This window comes from Panthera onca, chromosome B2, assembly GCF_046562875.1.
Source record: "Panthera onca isolate mPanOnc1 chromosome B2, mPanOnc1 haplotype 2, whole genome shotgun sequence".
In the NCBI taxonomy this organism is placed as follows: Eukaryota; Metazoa; Chordata; class Mammalia; order Carnivora; family Felidae; genus Panthera; species Panthera onca.
In genome coordinates this window covers 136,145,626-136,159,385 of record NC_138343.1, presented here as the reverse complement: position 1 = coordinate 136,159,385, position 13,760 = coordinate 136,145,626, and the positions used below count along the sequence as shown (strand labels likewise).

The 13,760-nt window shown below is 41.1% G+C and overlaps 1 protein-coding gene across 3 annotated transcripts in view; it reads right to left on the bottom strand.

Annotated features, from left to right (window-relative positions):
• The window catches only part of ESR1 (estrogen receptor 1), a 376,799-nt gene that overhangs the window by 65,922 nt on the left and 297,117 nt on the right, over window positions 1-13,760 (bottom strand). For all 3 annotated transcript variants that reach the window (XM_060616918.3, XM_060616917.3, XM_078447465.2), the window contains one exon: window positions 7,144-7,282. In XM_060616918.3, the coding sequence (XP_060472901.1) occupies window positions 7,144-7,282 (139 nt within the window). The remainder of the gene's footprint in view (window positions 1-7,143; window positions 7,283-13,760) is intronic.

Sequence of the window (13,760 nt, the reverse complement as noted above, 5' to 3'; positions counted from 1 at the left end):
TATAATTAGCCCATTTACAGTGTATAATGCAATTGATTTTTAGTCTAATAAGTTCTTTGATTCATTTTCAATCACAGGTAAGCAGTAATAATAGCACTTTGGCTAATTTCTCCATTTTGTTTGGCCTCAACATTTCTCCTGTACAGTTTACAGTTTCATATTCCCAGGATTTTTCAGAATGCTAAATGCAAGACTTTTACAAATCAGTCAATTGGCATCTGCTATTGAGTAATGAAGGGCTCAGAACTGGACAGGACCAATGGATTCAGCGTCAGAACATAAACCCTTTTCCCTATATTCTCATACCATTAATGAGATATAGTACAGAAGACAGTCCAGTGCAGTACTGTACTGATTAAAGAAGCTCGATAAATGTTGGCTCCCTTTCTTTTCTCTTTTATCCAATTCTATAAAGTAGAGTGAAAGAAGGGTTATGAGCACATTTCTTGAGATACAAATGAGGCACACAGGCATGCAAACCAAAGCATACCTGGAGAGCTATGGAGGGAATCCAGCAAAGCTACCCGAGCAACTCAAAGGGATCTCCTGCCCAAGACTGACTTTTCTGGTGGGTGGATCACTCGTTCCCCATGCACTGCACCTGCTTCCCCAGCTACTACAATGCCCCCACCCCCTCCATGTGGCACACATTTTTCAGAGAGGAGAAAGCTGAAAAGGGAATATATAGGGAGGTCCTTCTCATCATACCCAAGAAACCTTTGGACAGATTACATTCTGAATTCATCAACTTATTTCAGAACTTTATTTTTTTACTCTGCCAAGTAAAAAATCTGCAAAGAACTTACATTGAGCTTTGGGCACTTAAGGGGCTCAGTCAGTTGAGTGTCTGACTCTCGATTTCTGCTCAGGTCATGATCCTGGGTTGTGGGATTGAGTCCCATGTTGGACTCAACACTGTGTGGAGCCTGCTTAGGATTCTCTCTCTCTCTCTCTCTCTCTCTGTCTCTCTCTCCCTCCCTCCCTCCCTCTACCCCTGTCCCCCTCTCATGCTCTCTCTCTCTCTCTAAAAATAAAAATAATTTACATCAAGCCTTACACACACACACAAAGAGGCTAATTTTTCTAAAAAGCCAATATAAGTGTTGCTGGAAGCATTGTTTTATTCACATGTTTTTATTTACATGTTCTTTTCTGAAATATTTACAGTAAACAGGCTAAAATGAGAATGTTCTTGTTTCTAGAAAAGACTTTTTCTTTTCCATTTCAAATGAACGTATCATCTGGAAACAGTCTGCTATTTAGTAGAAGAGGCCAAATGTTCTCTGGTGCAGCAACCTGTTTTCCTCTGAAGGAACTTATTCCTATCCCATGCCTACAAGTAGAAGTTTCCGCTGTTCAATACTGTTTCCTACAGGCAAAGCCTCCTGATGCGGGAGCGAGGTAAAGAGCTAGATCAACAACCCTCTGGCCAGATGCTTGGTGAAGGGAATATTCTGCTGGTCCAATTAAGCTCTCCTTCTTAAATGCATGGATAGTTGTTTCTCTGAGAGTGAACGGGACTCAAAACTTGAGTGCTTTGGCTTCACTGAGAAATCCGCAAATATTTCTCAGAACTTGTTAGCGCTGATGGCGCCAGGGAAGCAGAATTAGACTGTCCCTTGGAAACCGGATAGTCTTACTGAACACGCAATTTACATTGTTTCCTCTAACACTACGTCTGCCTTCCAGCGATAGTAAACTTCGCTCTTGCAAGAACAAAGAGACCCCACCAGAAATGATCTATGTTGAACACTTTTGCTTCTGTTTTCCGTCTATATTTTTCCAATGCCAGCACTCAAGCAGGACTAAACGAAGAGACGCATTCCTAGTTGACACAGAGGACATATTTTGTGTCTTCTGGTGCCAAAACACACCAGAGGGTTAGGTGCTAGAATGGAAAATAGTTCTCTCCATTTCCTGATGACTTTCGCAGGCATTCTTATTATCTTTTAACTTTCCTCTCGTAAAACACCCCCCCCCCACACACACACACGCAGCACAAGAAATTACTGGGTTCTTTATTTATGCCTTATAATAACCTTTATTTCTTGGTTTTTGCAGGCAGAGACAACTGCGTTAAGTGCTTGGAACTCACTGCTGCGGGACACAGGGAAGAACTGGAAACTGTGGGAAGGCTAAGCGCGCCAGGGGTAAAATTAGCCTTCAAGCATATGACTACCAGGAAAGCTCAGAACTACCAGAATCAAGATATCATGGGTTGTCATCAGGGAGTAAATCAAGCAATAACTCTTTTTAAATAGATGCAAGATAGGAAATATGTCCTCTGTTCACAAATGTGGGATGGCAACCCAGCAGGTTTTTATACTCCTGTAATCGCTAAACCCCCATTTGCCAGTACTAACATCTGAGTAATTACAAGGAAAGACTGGAGTAAATTTTATCCTCCTGATGGCCTTGCAAGGCACAAGGTTTGAGAGAACAGGACATCATCGCAATCAATCACAGATAAACCCTGTCTCTGGTTAACAATGGGTGACTGGACTGTGCGGGACTTCTGGCTTTCCCTTTTCCCTGTTTGTATGCAGACGTAAACAGCCTACGGAGGCGGCTGGCTTTTCCCAGGTAGTGTCACAGAGCCCGAGCAAACACTGAAAGGAGGAAGCTAAGACTCGTTTTGTGCTTACCCGCTGTCAAACAGCTCTGAAATTTAGGGACTTCCTCATTTTGTCACAAAAAAATGTTTGCTGTGTGCACCACGATGGGAAAAGAGCAATGGGGAGATCGGAGTGATGCATACTAATCAGAGAGGTGAATGTTATCAAAAGGGTTAGGAGCCTGCAGGTAAAAATATACACTGTGTTCTCAGCTGTCACTCAAAACCATCTTGCAGATGTATGAAACATCAAATGGGCTCCTCATCACATATTTTTTACTGTGATGCACAGATCAATGTCATCAGAGGAAGCCATCACTCCAACACACAGGCTAATTTAATAATACTGAAACTTCATAATATTTAGGTGCATGTTAATTAGAAAGGTGTAGAAAATTTTATAGCATATAGCATATTTTATTTTTTATATTTTATATTATTTATATAATTTACATTTATTTATATACTCTTCTAATTACCAAGATGTGCCTGAGTGTATTTAAATGCATTAAGATCTTGAGTTTACTGGATAGCGGCTCTAGTTAGGGGAAAAAATGACAATAAGCTTATCCCCATTTGGAATTTAGAAGTCCCAGAACAGGTTGATGGAATATAAGCAGAAGCAGAAGCGTATTTAGTAATTTTATAAAAGCCTTTCAAAATAGATGGATATTAATTTCTGTGCAGTCTTTAGGGGACAAAGCCAGGAACTGATAAGTAGTAATGAATGAGAAGTGAGTGAGTTTGATGATAAGAACAGCTGAAATGAGCATCAGAAGATGTAGATTCTACGGGCTGCCACGAGCCTCCCGGGTGACCTCAGCCATTGCGGTTAACAGACACTTCGCTGGGAATCACAGAAGACTCTGTACGTTGGAGGGAATGAGAAGGTGAACAAACTCTGGTTCTTCTGCCCGCAAGAGGCGTATGAGCTGGTGAGGAAGAGAAGACACACAATCACAACATACACGTGGCAGACCGGAACTAAGAACAGACCACACAGAGGGAGAACTGAGACCAAGGAAAGGCCCCCTTCACCTACAGAGGGAAGAGTGTGAAGGAGAATTTAATGGAAAGCACCATCCGAAATGAGCCATAACAAACAAATGTTTGACAAGGAATCCTGAAGGTGGACGATTCTGAAGATTTCACTTCAGAAAAATGTGAAGAAAAACTTCAAGAAAAGCCTTGAAGGGTGAGGCTAAATTCAGCACCCAGGTGTTTTTAGCCTGGACAAGAGCTCACCAAAGTCACCGAATCCTCAGAACTGCCTTTTGGACTCATGCTCCCTGCCCTTCCTCATTTACAGCATTTGACTGGCGTTATAGAAGTTTGTGTTGAAAGAGTCATAATAAGAGAGCCATAGTTATCAAGATAAGAAGTCTAGACCATTTCTTCTGTGGAACAGGAAGAGCCAATTAAAGCTGAGTCAGAAGGCATCAGGATCATAGCTGTGCCTTAGAAAGAAATCTGGGGTGGCAATGTGGGGAACAGAATGAAGGAAAGAGGGGTAGTGGTCAAGAGAGGGAAATGGTAGTGGAAAAACAATAATCTGAGGAAGGGACAATGAGAACCTGTGCAGAGGTCACACAGGCACAGAGGGATCGAGACCAAGGGGAGGTATGGATTTCAGAAACAATGCAGAAATGACTTGATAGCTGGATAACCTGGTGGGTGGGAGGAGTAGAATGCATGATTAATGTAAACTTTATGGCTTCAGTGTCCAGGTGAATGTTGATGCCGCAAATATAGAGAATAAAGAAAAGGAACAAAATGGATAAGGGAGATAATATATTCCAGTGAGGGACATGGTAAGTCTGAAGAGCTTACAGGGCACTGAAGGAGAAAAGTCTAGAAGAGTTGTTCTCAACCAGGGTCAATTTTGCACCTTCCCTCCTGCCACCCACGGGGCATGTTTAGAAATGTCTACAGACACTTTGGGTTTTAACATTGGGGAAGAGGGGCATCACAAGCCTCTAGTAGGTAGGGTATGGGGTGCTGCTAAGCACCCTAAAATGTCCAGGACAGCCCCGACAAGGAAGAATGAACCCCCTAAAAATGCCAGTAATGCAAAAGTTGAGAAATCCTGGTCCACAGGAAGTGAAAGCTTCAAATCTGGAGTTGAAGGAAGTAGGAACGGAGGGAGATGAGAACTTGCGCTCAGTAAGCATGCACTTTCTGCAGCAAAAGACTTGAGAGAAGATTAACCACAATGAGAGCGCATGGAAAAGAAAGAGAAGCAGGTGGCTGACAAAATCCTAGGCAATGCCATCACCTAATTAACTGAGTTCTTTGGGGTGAGGTGATGTCAAAAACACTTTCATATTCATTTTTTTTTAAGGAAACCCTACCCTGAACTCACAACCCCAAGATCAAGAGTCACATGCTATACTGAGTAAGCCAGCCAGGCACCCTCAAACCCTTTTATATTTAAAACACAGCGTCATGGGGCGCTCCGGTGGCTCAGTCGGTTAAACGTCATGATCTCACAGTCCATGAATTCGAGCCCTGCGTCAGGCTCTGTGCTGACAGCTCAAAGCCTGGGGCCTGCTTCAGATTCTGTGTCTTCCTCTCTCTCTCTCTGTCTCTCTCTCTGTCTCTCTCTCTCTCTCTCTCTCTGTTCCTCCCCTGTTCATGCTCTGTCTCTGTCTCTCAAAAATAATAAATAAATGTTAAAAATATTTAATAAATAAAATGCAATATCCTGATGCCTGTTTTCATCAAGAAGATAGATAGGAATGAAATGGGGGACCATGGAGCAGATCAGTTATGAACATCCCAAAAAATTCAGCATTGAAGATCCATCCCAGTCTGTAGCAGGGAAACAATGTATGTGGTCTGCCAATTTGTTATAACTTAGTCCCATAACCACATGACTGTACACAAGAAAGTTAAGAAGAGAATTGGAGGAGGAGGAGGAAGGCAGGGGGAGGAGGAGGAAGAGACGGATGAAAAGAAAAGAAAGAAAAAAGAAACAAAGGAAAACAAAGAAGAAAATGGGTGGCAAGGGGAAAATGGCAAGATAAGAGAAACAAGGGGAAGGGAGGGAGGGGAAGGAGAAGGGTAGAGACAACGCTAAGAGACTGACAGGATACGGAGTAAATGCAGGTCTACCCCGGCCACCCTCAATAATTCTGTGAAACTGTAAAATGGGAATACATTCCACCTATAGCAAAATCTGCTTCTTGAACAAGGTCATCACTATTTTTCAAAAGATACATAGCGCAAAATGACAGAAGAGTAACCAACACTCGTACAATTCTCCAGGACTTCAATAAATTGTGCTGCAACTCTGCTCCAGAAGGCTGAATGAGGGTAGGGAAGCCTCGAGCGGGACAGGCGATGGGGAGGTGGTGTCAATGCTCCAAAGCAAAGGAATGTGGAAGGATGCATCACAGGCAACCCTGGAGTGCTGACCAGAGACAAAGGAAGTCTGCAAGAAACAGAAGATGGTCCTTTCCCATTCAAACCGTTATGTGGCCCGCATATACAGGTAGGCTTGGAAACCAACCAAAGGAGACATCACTGGCCATGAAAGAGGACGAAGCACATGAACACAGGAGAGAGGTGGTATGAGTGTTGAGCCAGATACACCTTTAATTCCAATCTTGGCTCCACCATTAGCTAGTTTGATGCTGTTTGCAAGTAGCAGAATGGCTCTGAAACTTAGCTCCTTTCTGGTAAGCTTCCCGAGCGTGCTGTCATGATCAAATGGCATCGCGTATGTAAAGCACTGAAATTGGAGTTAGACATTATTCTACAGCAGCTACCACTGATGGAAGGGGAGTCCCTCCATCAGTGGTAGCTGCTGTAGAATAATGTCTAACTCCAATTTCTCTAAGCAATGACAAAAAAACAGACCAATAGGACCCACGTTCTAAGTCAACCCAAAATAGAACATGTTAAATAAGGTAACACATTTGAAAACTGAAATCTTCGCTTTTGAAAACGAGCAAGTAACTTTTATGAATTCACAGCAGTGAGAATGGCCTTTGGAATGCTGGTCAAATTTCCTCTTTTAAGTGATTGAAAACTCAGAAGGAAATGAAAGGTTATTGTAGTTTGGATGTATGTGGGCCAAAAGAAACTTTAATTAAAAGGAGGCTATTTATTTCAATTTTTTAAATGTATGTAACACGAGATTAAGGTGGAGTTAGAAAATTCTAATTCATAATGAAGTTATATAGATGTGCGTATGTACACACACATACTTATGTGTATATACATACATACATTTTATATGTATATGTATGCACACAAATTATATATGTACATATTAGAAACAACAGAGCTCCTCTGAGGATGCTATTACTGATGTGTAGCATCATCTAAAAGATGTTAGCCTAGAGATATCTAGCAGAAAGTTGTCCTTAGCTTTCTGTGAACCTGACTAGGCTACATCTCCCAAATTCATCCCTTTGTAAAGAAAACATATTGGATAAAGTTCTCGAGTGCTTCGTGGAATACTGAATAAAAGAGCTTCAGGAATAAAGGATGTGCTTCCCCCAAGCTCCATCCAGGCCACTTACCTGTCCAGGAGCAAGTTGGGAGCAAATAGGAGCTTCCCTGGATGCTCCATGGAGCGCCAGACAAGTCCAATCATCAGGATCTCTAGCCAGGCACATTCCAGAAGGTGAACCTGATCGTGGAGGCTCAAATCAACAAAGCCTAGAACAAGACAAGGAAAACCCTGCTGACTTAAACTGAAAGTCATTATTAGTGAAATGAGAAAATCAAGGATTTGAGCTCGTGAGGTCTATTTTCTAGTAGTATGACATGTAATGGAAGCACACTTGATAGGAAAGTCAAGGTTTTTTTCAAACCTAGTATATCAATGAACTCTAATGTAACATTAACTTTCTTAGTGCCTTAGCGTCACATCTATAGACATGTACTACCTTGTACAACCCTCTTAGCTTTCTATAAAGTTCTGTACTTAAATAAAACTGATATCTTAGACATCTTTTTTTCACTTAGACATTTCTAATAGCCCTATGTGATTACTGCATTTCATTTCTGATTCAGTTGAAGATATTTAGGTACAAGAAATTTAAACAACTTGCCTAAACCAAACAGGCATTGGAACACAGGCAGGACCAAAATCACTACATTTCTATTTCTTTGCTTCACTACTAAGCCATGCTCTTTTCTTTTTTTTTAACACCATGTAAAAGGAAGACTAATGAAATAGCGTGTGTAAATAAATAACGTGAGGGAGAATGAGTCAGAGGAATAAAGGTGACATTATAATTACTTCTGGTAATAAATACTAATGTGCCCTTGTTTTCTAAAGGCTTTAATGGGAGATTAAAGCTTTTCCTAATCATCACTGACAATAATGGTGGATGCCTAATGATAACACCAACAACAACAAGGAGGAGGAGGGGGAGGAGGGGAAAAGGGGGAGGAGGAGGAGGAGGAAGAGAAAGAGAAGGAGGAAAAGGAGAAGGAGCAGGACGAGGAGGAGGAGGAGGAGGAGGAGGAGGAGGAGGGAGAGGAGGAGAAGAAAAAGAAGACCAATTTATTGTGCCATGACTATGGTTTTGAAGCCATGCTAACTATTTCCTGAATAATTTTTTAAATCTTTATTAATACAATAACTCTAAGAGGTAGAATGCCTCTGATGGGAATGCCCTTTTACAGATAAGAAAACAGATGTTCAGAGAGCTTATATATTTGTTAAGATCAGAGATGGGACTATAATCTCCAAAAGCTGTGCCCTTGATTACAACTGATACTACCTCTTATGAGCTGCAATTAATTATAGAATTTGGATCAAATAATTAAATAAACTCAACCACACAAATCAAGATCCACCAGAGTGACAGGCATTAAATGAACAAAATGACCATAAATCTTGCTGCCTCCCAAACCAGGTCCCAGACCTCTTGCCGTCAGGTATCACATCAGGCTATTTCCTTCCTCTCTCCCTCTGCCTTCATCCCTTTGTTCTCACTCATCCATGAGACTGGCTCTAGAAACCCCTTTTCTGGTGTCCTCTTATTTATTTTTTCTCACTATTATTACACTGTTGTTAGTTATATATTGTTATGTTTATTAAACAGCCAAAACATAAGTTTATTTATGTAAGCAGTCAAGGATGGATGGTTTGCCAACTGGATGTTTTCTCTTGGGTGTCTTGGAGCGATCACAGGATCAGCATTAAACAAGTAGCTCATTTCTGATGCATGGAAGAACCACCCTTACCGCTAAATAGGTGACAATCCACATAGAGAAACCGCAACTAGAGAAAGACCTCAGAGTCTATGCCTCCTCCGAGCCATCGTTCCATAATCAAGCCTCACCAATTCTATCTTTGAAGTAACACTAAAATTCTTCCTCTCTTTTCTATATTTCCAATGTTACTATTTTAATTTAATTCCTAAGAGTCTCTCACCTTTCTGTCTGACTTTTGTAACTTAACATAAGTTATTTTGAGACTTACCCATGGTCTTGCATGTATGACTAGTTGATTCTTTTTATTGCTGAGTGGTATTCCATCGTATGGATATACATGATAAATAAAAATACAATGTACATATCCTTTCATTGGACTTTTGGGTTGTTTCCAGTTTGGGGTTATTACAAATAAAGCTTTTATGAGTAGTCTATGTACTACTTTCTTGTATGAACATAGGCTTTCATTCTTCTTGGGTAAAGATTTAAGAGTACAATGGCTGGATCATACAGATCTACAGGTATATGTTTCACTTTCTAAGAAATTGTCAAACTGTCCATTTTCGCTTCCAATCAGCAACAGATAAGAACACAGTTGTTCCATATCCCCCCTGATACTTGGTATAGTCAGTCTTCTTAATCATAGACACTCTAGTAGATGTACAGAAGTATCATAGTGGCTCTGTGGCTGTAATTTGCATTTCCCTAATAACTAACGATGTTGAGCATCTTTTCATGTGCTTCCAGTAGATCATTACCATACATGATATTCATGGTAATTATGCATATATCTGTAAATCCTGCTAGACTGTGTATTCATTAGGAGAACCAGATGCATGATCCTATCAAATTCTGCTTTTTAACGTCCAAATTTATTGCACCTTTTCCAACATCAATCAACCATGCCACGGCCCACAACAGGGTAGACTTTACCAGAGCAGGTGTCTTCCCATTGGAAAGAGTGGGTTTCAGCACTCTTACAGCAGGGCCTGCAACTGGAGAGAAAGTGGGTAGCTTTGTTCATTACACAAACAAAGAACAAAACTAAAAGATGAAAAAACAGTGTGTTTCAGAAAAAAAAAACTTCTGAAAAGAAAAAGGAACAGGTATGTCTACAACCTGCAGCCATATACCCCCGGAGTGCACTGGGTCAAAATGGGCTACCTTAGTTCTGGAAGAAACACAGCCTGAGGTGACGGGAAATGTTTCTTTTTCTCAGTACCCAAAGTCTGATGGGATAAACCGACTCCAGTGGGCAGTACTTAAAAGGAAAGCTCTCAAGGAAGTTTTAATTCCCTAAGATTTTACCCCAATCTTTTGGGTGAAGCCTCATAATAGCAATGCAAATGACACTGTAAATTAAACTCACTTTCAGAAATGTTGACATTCGAAAGTGATGTCATTTTTCATGACATTCACTGTTTTATATGGGGAAAAATATAACCATGTGATAATGTCACCCATGATGACACCTACACCACATTATCCGGTAACCTCCACAAACCTCAAAAAATCCCACAGGATGAGATTTGGGAGTATCTTGGGAGAGAACTGCAGCTGGCCACAAAACCATTCGATTTTGGAAAACCAGAGGAGTGTTCTCTGGTAGCAACCTTACATATTAAGCTGAATCATACTTTTGAATTCTCACTTCAAAAATTCAGTGCTACTTAAGTCTGACAGTTTTAGTGGTCTTTTGGGAACCTCAGAAGCTCACCATAGCCATTTGTACCACACAAGTCTGGCGATTATGAAATCTGTCTGAAGTATGCCTGTTAGTAATAGTTTTCAGTCCAAGCTCAGCAGAACTGCTGGGGCCTTCTCTTGAGATGATGCAGACCTCTCAAAAAGAAACAGTCTATTTAATTATCTTTCCCAGCTGTGCATATTGCCCGTGGACAAGGGTTATTGTATCTCTTGCACAGTATCCTCTGCAAGTTCCTGGGGCAGGGGCGGGGGTGAGGGTGCAGAGAAGCCTATCAATCGACCTTCTCGATGAACGTGAAGGCTACTGAAGACTGTCCATTAAAGACTCTCAATTCATAACCAATGGAGAAAAATAATGTACTCAATCCCAAACAAAATTATATTGTCTACGCATAGACATCAAGTTTCAACCCTCGGTTATTTTCCGTATAAACAAGAAGGATGATCTAATGTGCCATTTTAGGTGGATCTGCTATAAAAATCTAGAGGCATTCAACAAAGCCTTCCTTGAGCACCTGAAAGTGATGGAAGTATGAAGATGGAAGGGAGCAGCATCTATGCGATATGAATAGAGGCATCAGTGACAGGTCTTAGGACAGGTGACATGGTGAGAGATGATTCACCCCCCATCACTTGGGGACTTCCATCTTAGTGACAGTGGGCAGTGACAAGGCGCCCTGGGCCTGTGAATTCCACGCGACTGCAACAGAAAGCATAGCTAAAAAGTAATAACAATGGATTGCTGAGACCAAAGGAAATCAGATGCAAGGAAATCTCATTTTATAAATTAAATTTTTTTCATGTTTACTTATTTATTTTTGAGAGAGAGAGAGTGCACAAGCAGGGGAGAGGCAGAGAGAGAGGGAGACAGAGAATCTCAAGCAGGCTCTGCACTGTCAGCCAGGAGCCCAAAGCAAGGCTCAACCTCATGAACCATGAGATCATGACCTGAGCCGAGACCAAGAGTCAGACGCTTAACCAACCAAGGCACCTGGGAGCTCCTATAAAATAAAATTAAGAAAAAGAAGCAAACATGGGTCTGTTTCTCTAGCCTGCATTCACAGGCCTAGTAATAAAGTATCTGGAGATTGGGTTATACTGGAAACAGACAGAAATGCCTCAACTCCTACTTTCCACCCACTATGTGGACAGGGACCTAACGAAGTTGAGGGAGGTCTCTTTTATGAAGAAATAGCCTCCCTGTCCATACAACAAGTCCATTATCTCCAGCTTCATCACCACGTAAAGACATTCCTGCCTAACTAAGAAAGATTTTTAAACTTTCAAGATTTTTAAGGAGCTCATGACATGTCCTCCTCCTTCCCTTGGGCCTCATGAGATCCTAAACCCTCTTCCCCACTCTGCTGGGAACTGCTGGGCAAGTTACTTAATTTGCCTTGACACACAGGAGATCTTCACCCTCCCTTACGGGGTATGACAAGGCTCTTAGAAATCACGTTGAAAAGTGTGCTGAGATCCTTAGGCAAAATGACTGATATAATATGAATGCTTGTAAAGTTCCTCACTGCGGTGGAGTAAAAGGTAAATCACAGTGGCTCTTCAGTACAGGCATGAGAAAAAATAAGCACTACAGTAATTATATTTCCTATTTCCATGGGATAAATCTATAGAGATGCAAAGTGAGGTAGAAACCCTGTGGAAGAAAAAAGGCAACTTCTCCATGGCTGCATTACCTACAAAACCAGAAGCCAGGTGGTTGGTTCCCTTAGTAAATCCACTGGAAAAAAATAGTTTCCTGACCTTCAGAAAAAATGAATCATGTTCTCAGTCATATGATGACCCCAATGTTCTCCAAAATGTCACTTATGAAATTGCCTATTGCATTTTTTTTGTATTGCTTTAACTCAATGGAAAAAGATTTTTTTTTTATTTTTTTTTTTATTTTATTTTTTAATATATGAAATTTACTGTCAAATTGGTTTCCATACAACACCCAGTGCTCATCCCAAAAGGTGCCCTCCTCAATACCCATCACCCACCCTGCCCTCCCTCCCACCCCCCATCAACCCTCAGTTTGTTCTCAGTTTTTAACAGTCTCTAATGCTTTGGCTCTCTCCCACTCTAACCTCTTTTTTTTTTTTTTTTTTTTTTTTTTTTTCCTTCCCCTCCCCCATGGGTTTCTGTTATGTTTCTCAGGATCCACATAAGAGTGAAACCATATGGTATCTGTCTTTCTCTGTATGGCTTATTTCACTTAGCATCACACTCTCCAGTTCCATCCATGTTGCTACAAAAGGCCATATTTCATTTTTTCTCATTGCCACGTAGTATTCCATTGTGTATATAAACCACAATTTCTTTATCCATTCATCAGTTGATGGACATTTAGGCTCTTTCCATAATTTGGCTATTGTTGAGAGTGCCGCTATAAACATTGGGGTACAGGTGCCCCTATGCATCAGTACTCCTGTATCCCTTGGATAAATTCCTAGCAGTGCTATTGCTGGGTCATAGGGTAGGTCTATTTTTAATTTTCTGAGGAACCTCCACACTGCTTTCCAGAGCGGCTGCACCAATTTGCATTCCCACCAACAGTGCAAGAGGGTTCCTGTTTCTCCACATCCTCTCCAGCATCTATAGTCTCCTGATTTCTTCATTTTGGCCACTCTGACTGGCGTGAGGTGGTATCTGAGTGTGGTTTTGATTTGTATTTCCCTGATAAGGAGCGACGTTGAACATCTTTTCATGTGCCTGTTGGCCATCCGGATGTCTTCTTTAGAGAAGTGTCTATTCATGTTTTCTGCCCATTTCTTCACTGGGTTATTTGTTTTTCGGGTGTGGAGTTTAATGAGCTCTTTATAGATTTTGGATACTAGCCCTTTGTCCGATGTGTCATTTGCAAATATCTTTTCCCATTCCGTTGGTTGCCTTTTAGTTTTGTTGGTTGTTTCCTTTGCTGTGTAGAAGCTTTTTATCTTCATAAGGTCCCAGTAATTCACTTTTGCTTTTAATTCCCTTGCCTTTGGGGATGTGCCGAGTAAGAGATTGCTACGGCTGAGGTCAGAGAGGTCTTTTCCTGCTTTCTCCTCTAAGGTTTTGATGGTTTCCTGTCTCACATTCAGGTCCTTTATCCATTTTGAGTTTATTTTTGTGAATGGTGTGAGAAAGTGGTCTAGTTTCAACCTTCTGCATGTTGCTGTCCAGTTCTCCCCGCACCATTTGTTAAATAGACTGTCTTTTTTCAATGGAAAAAGATTTAAATAATTCATCTTTTCCTCTGGATGCCAAAGATTCAGTGAAG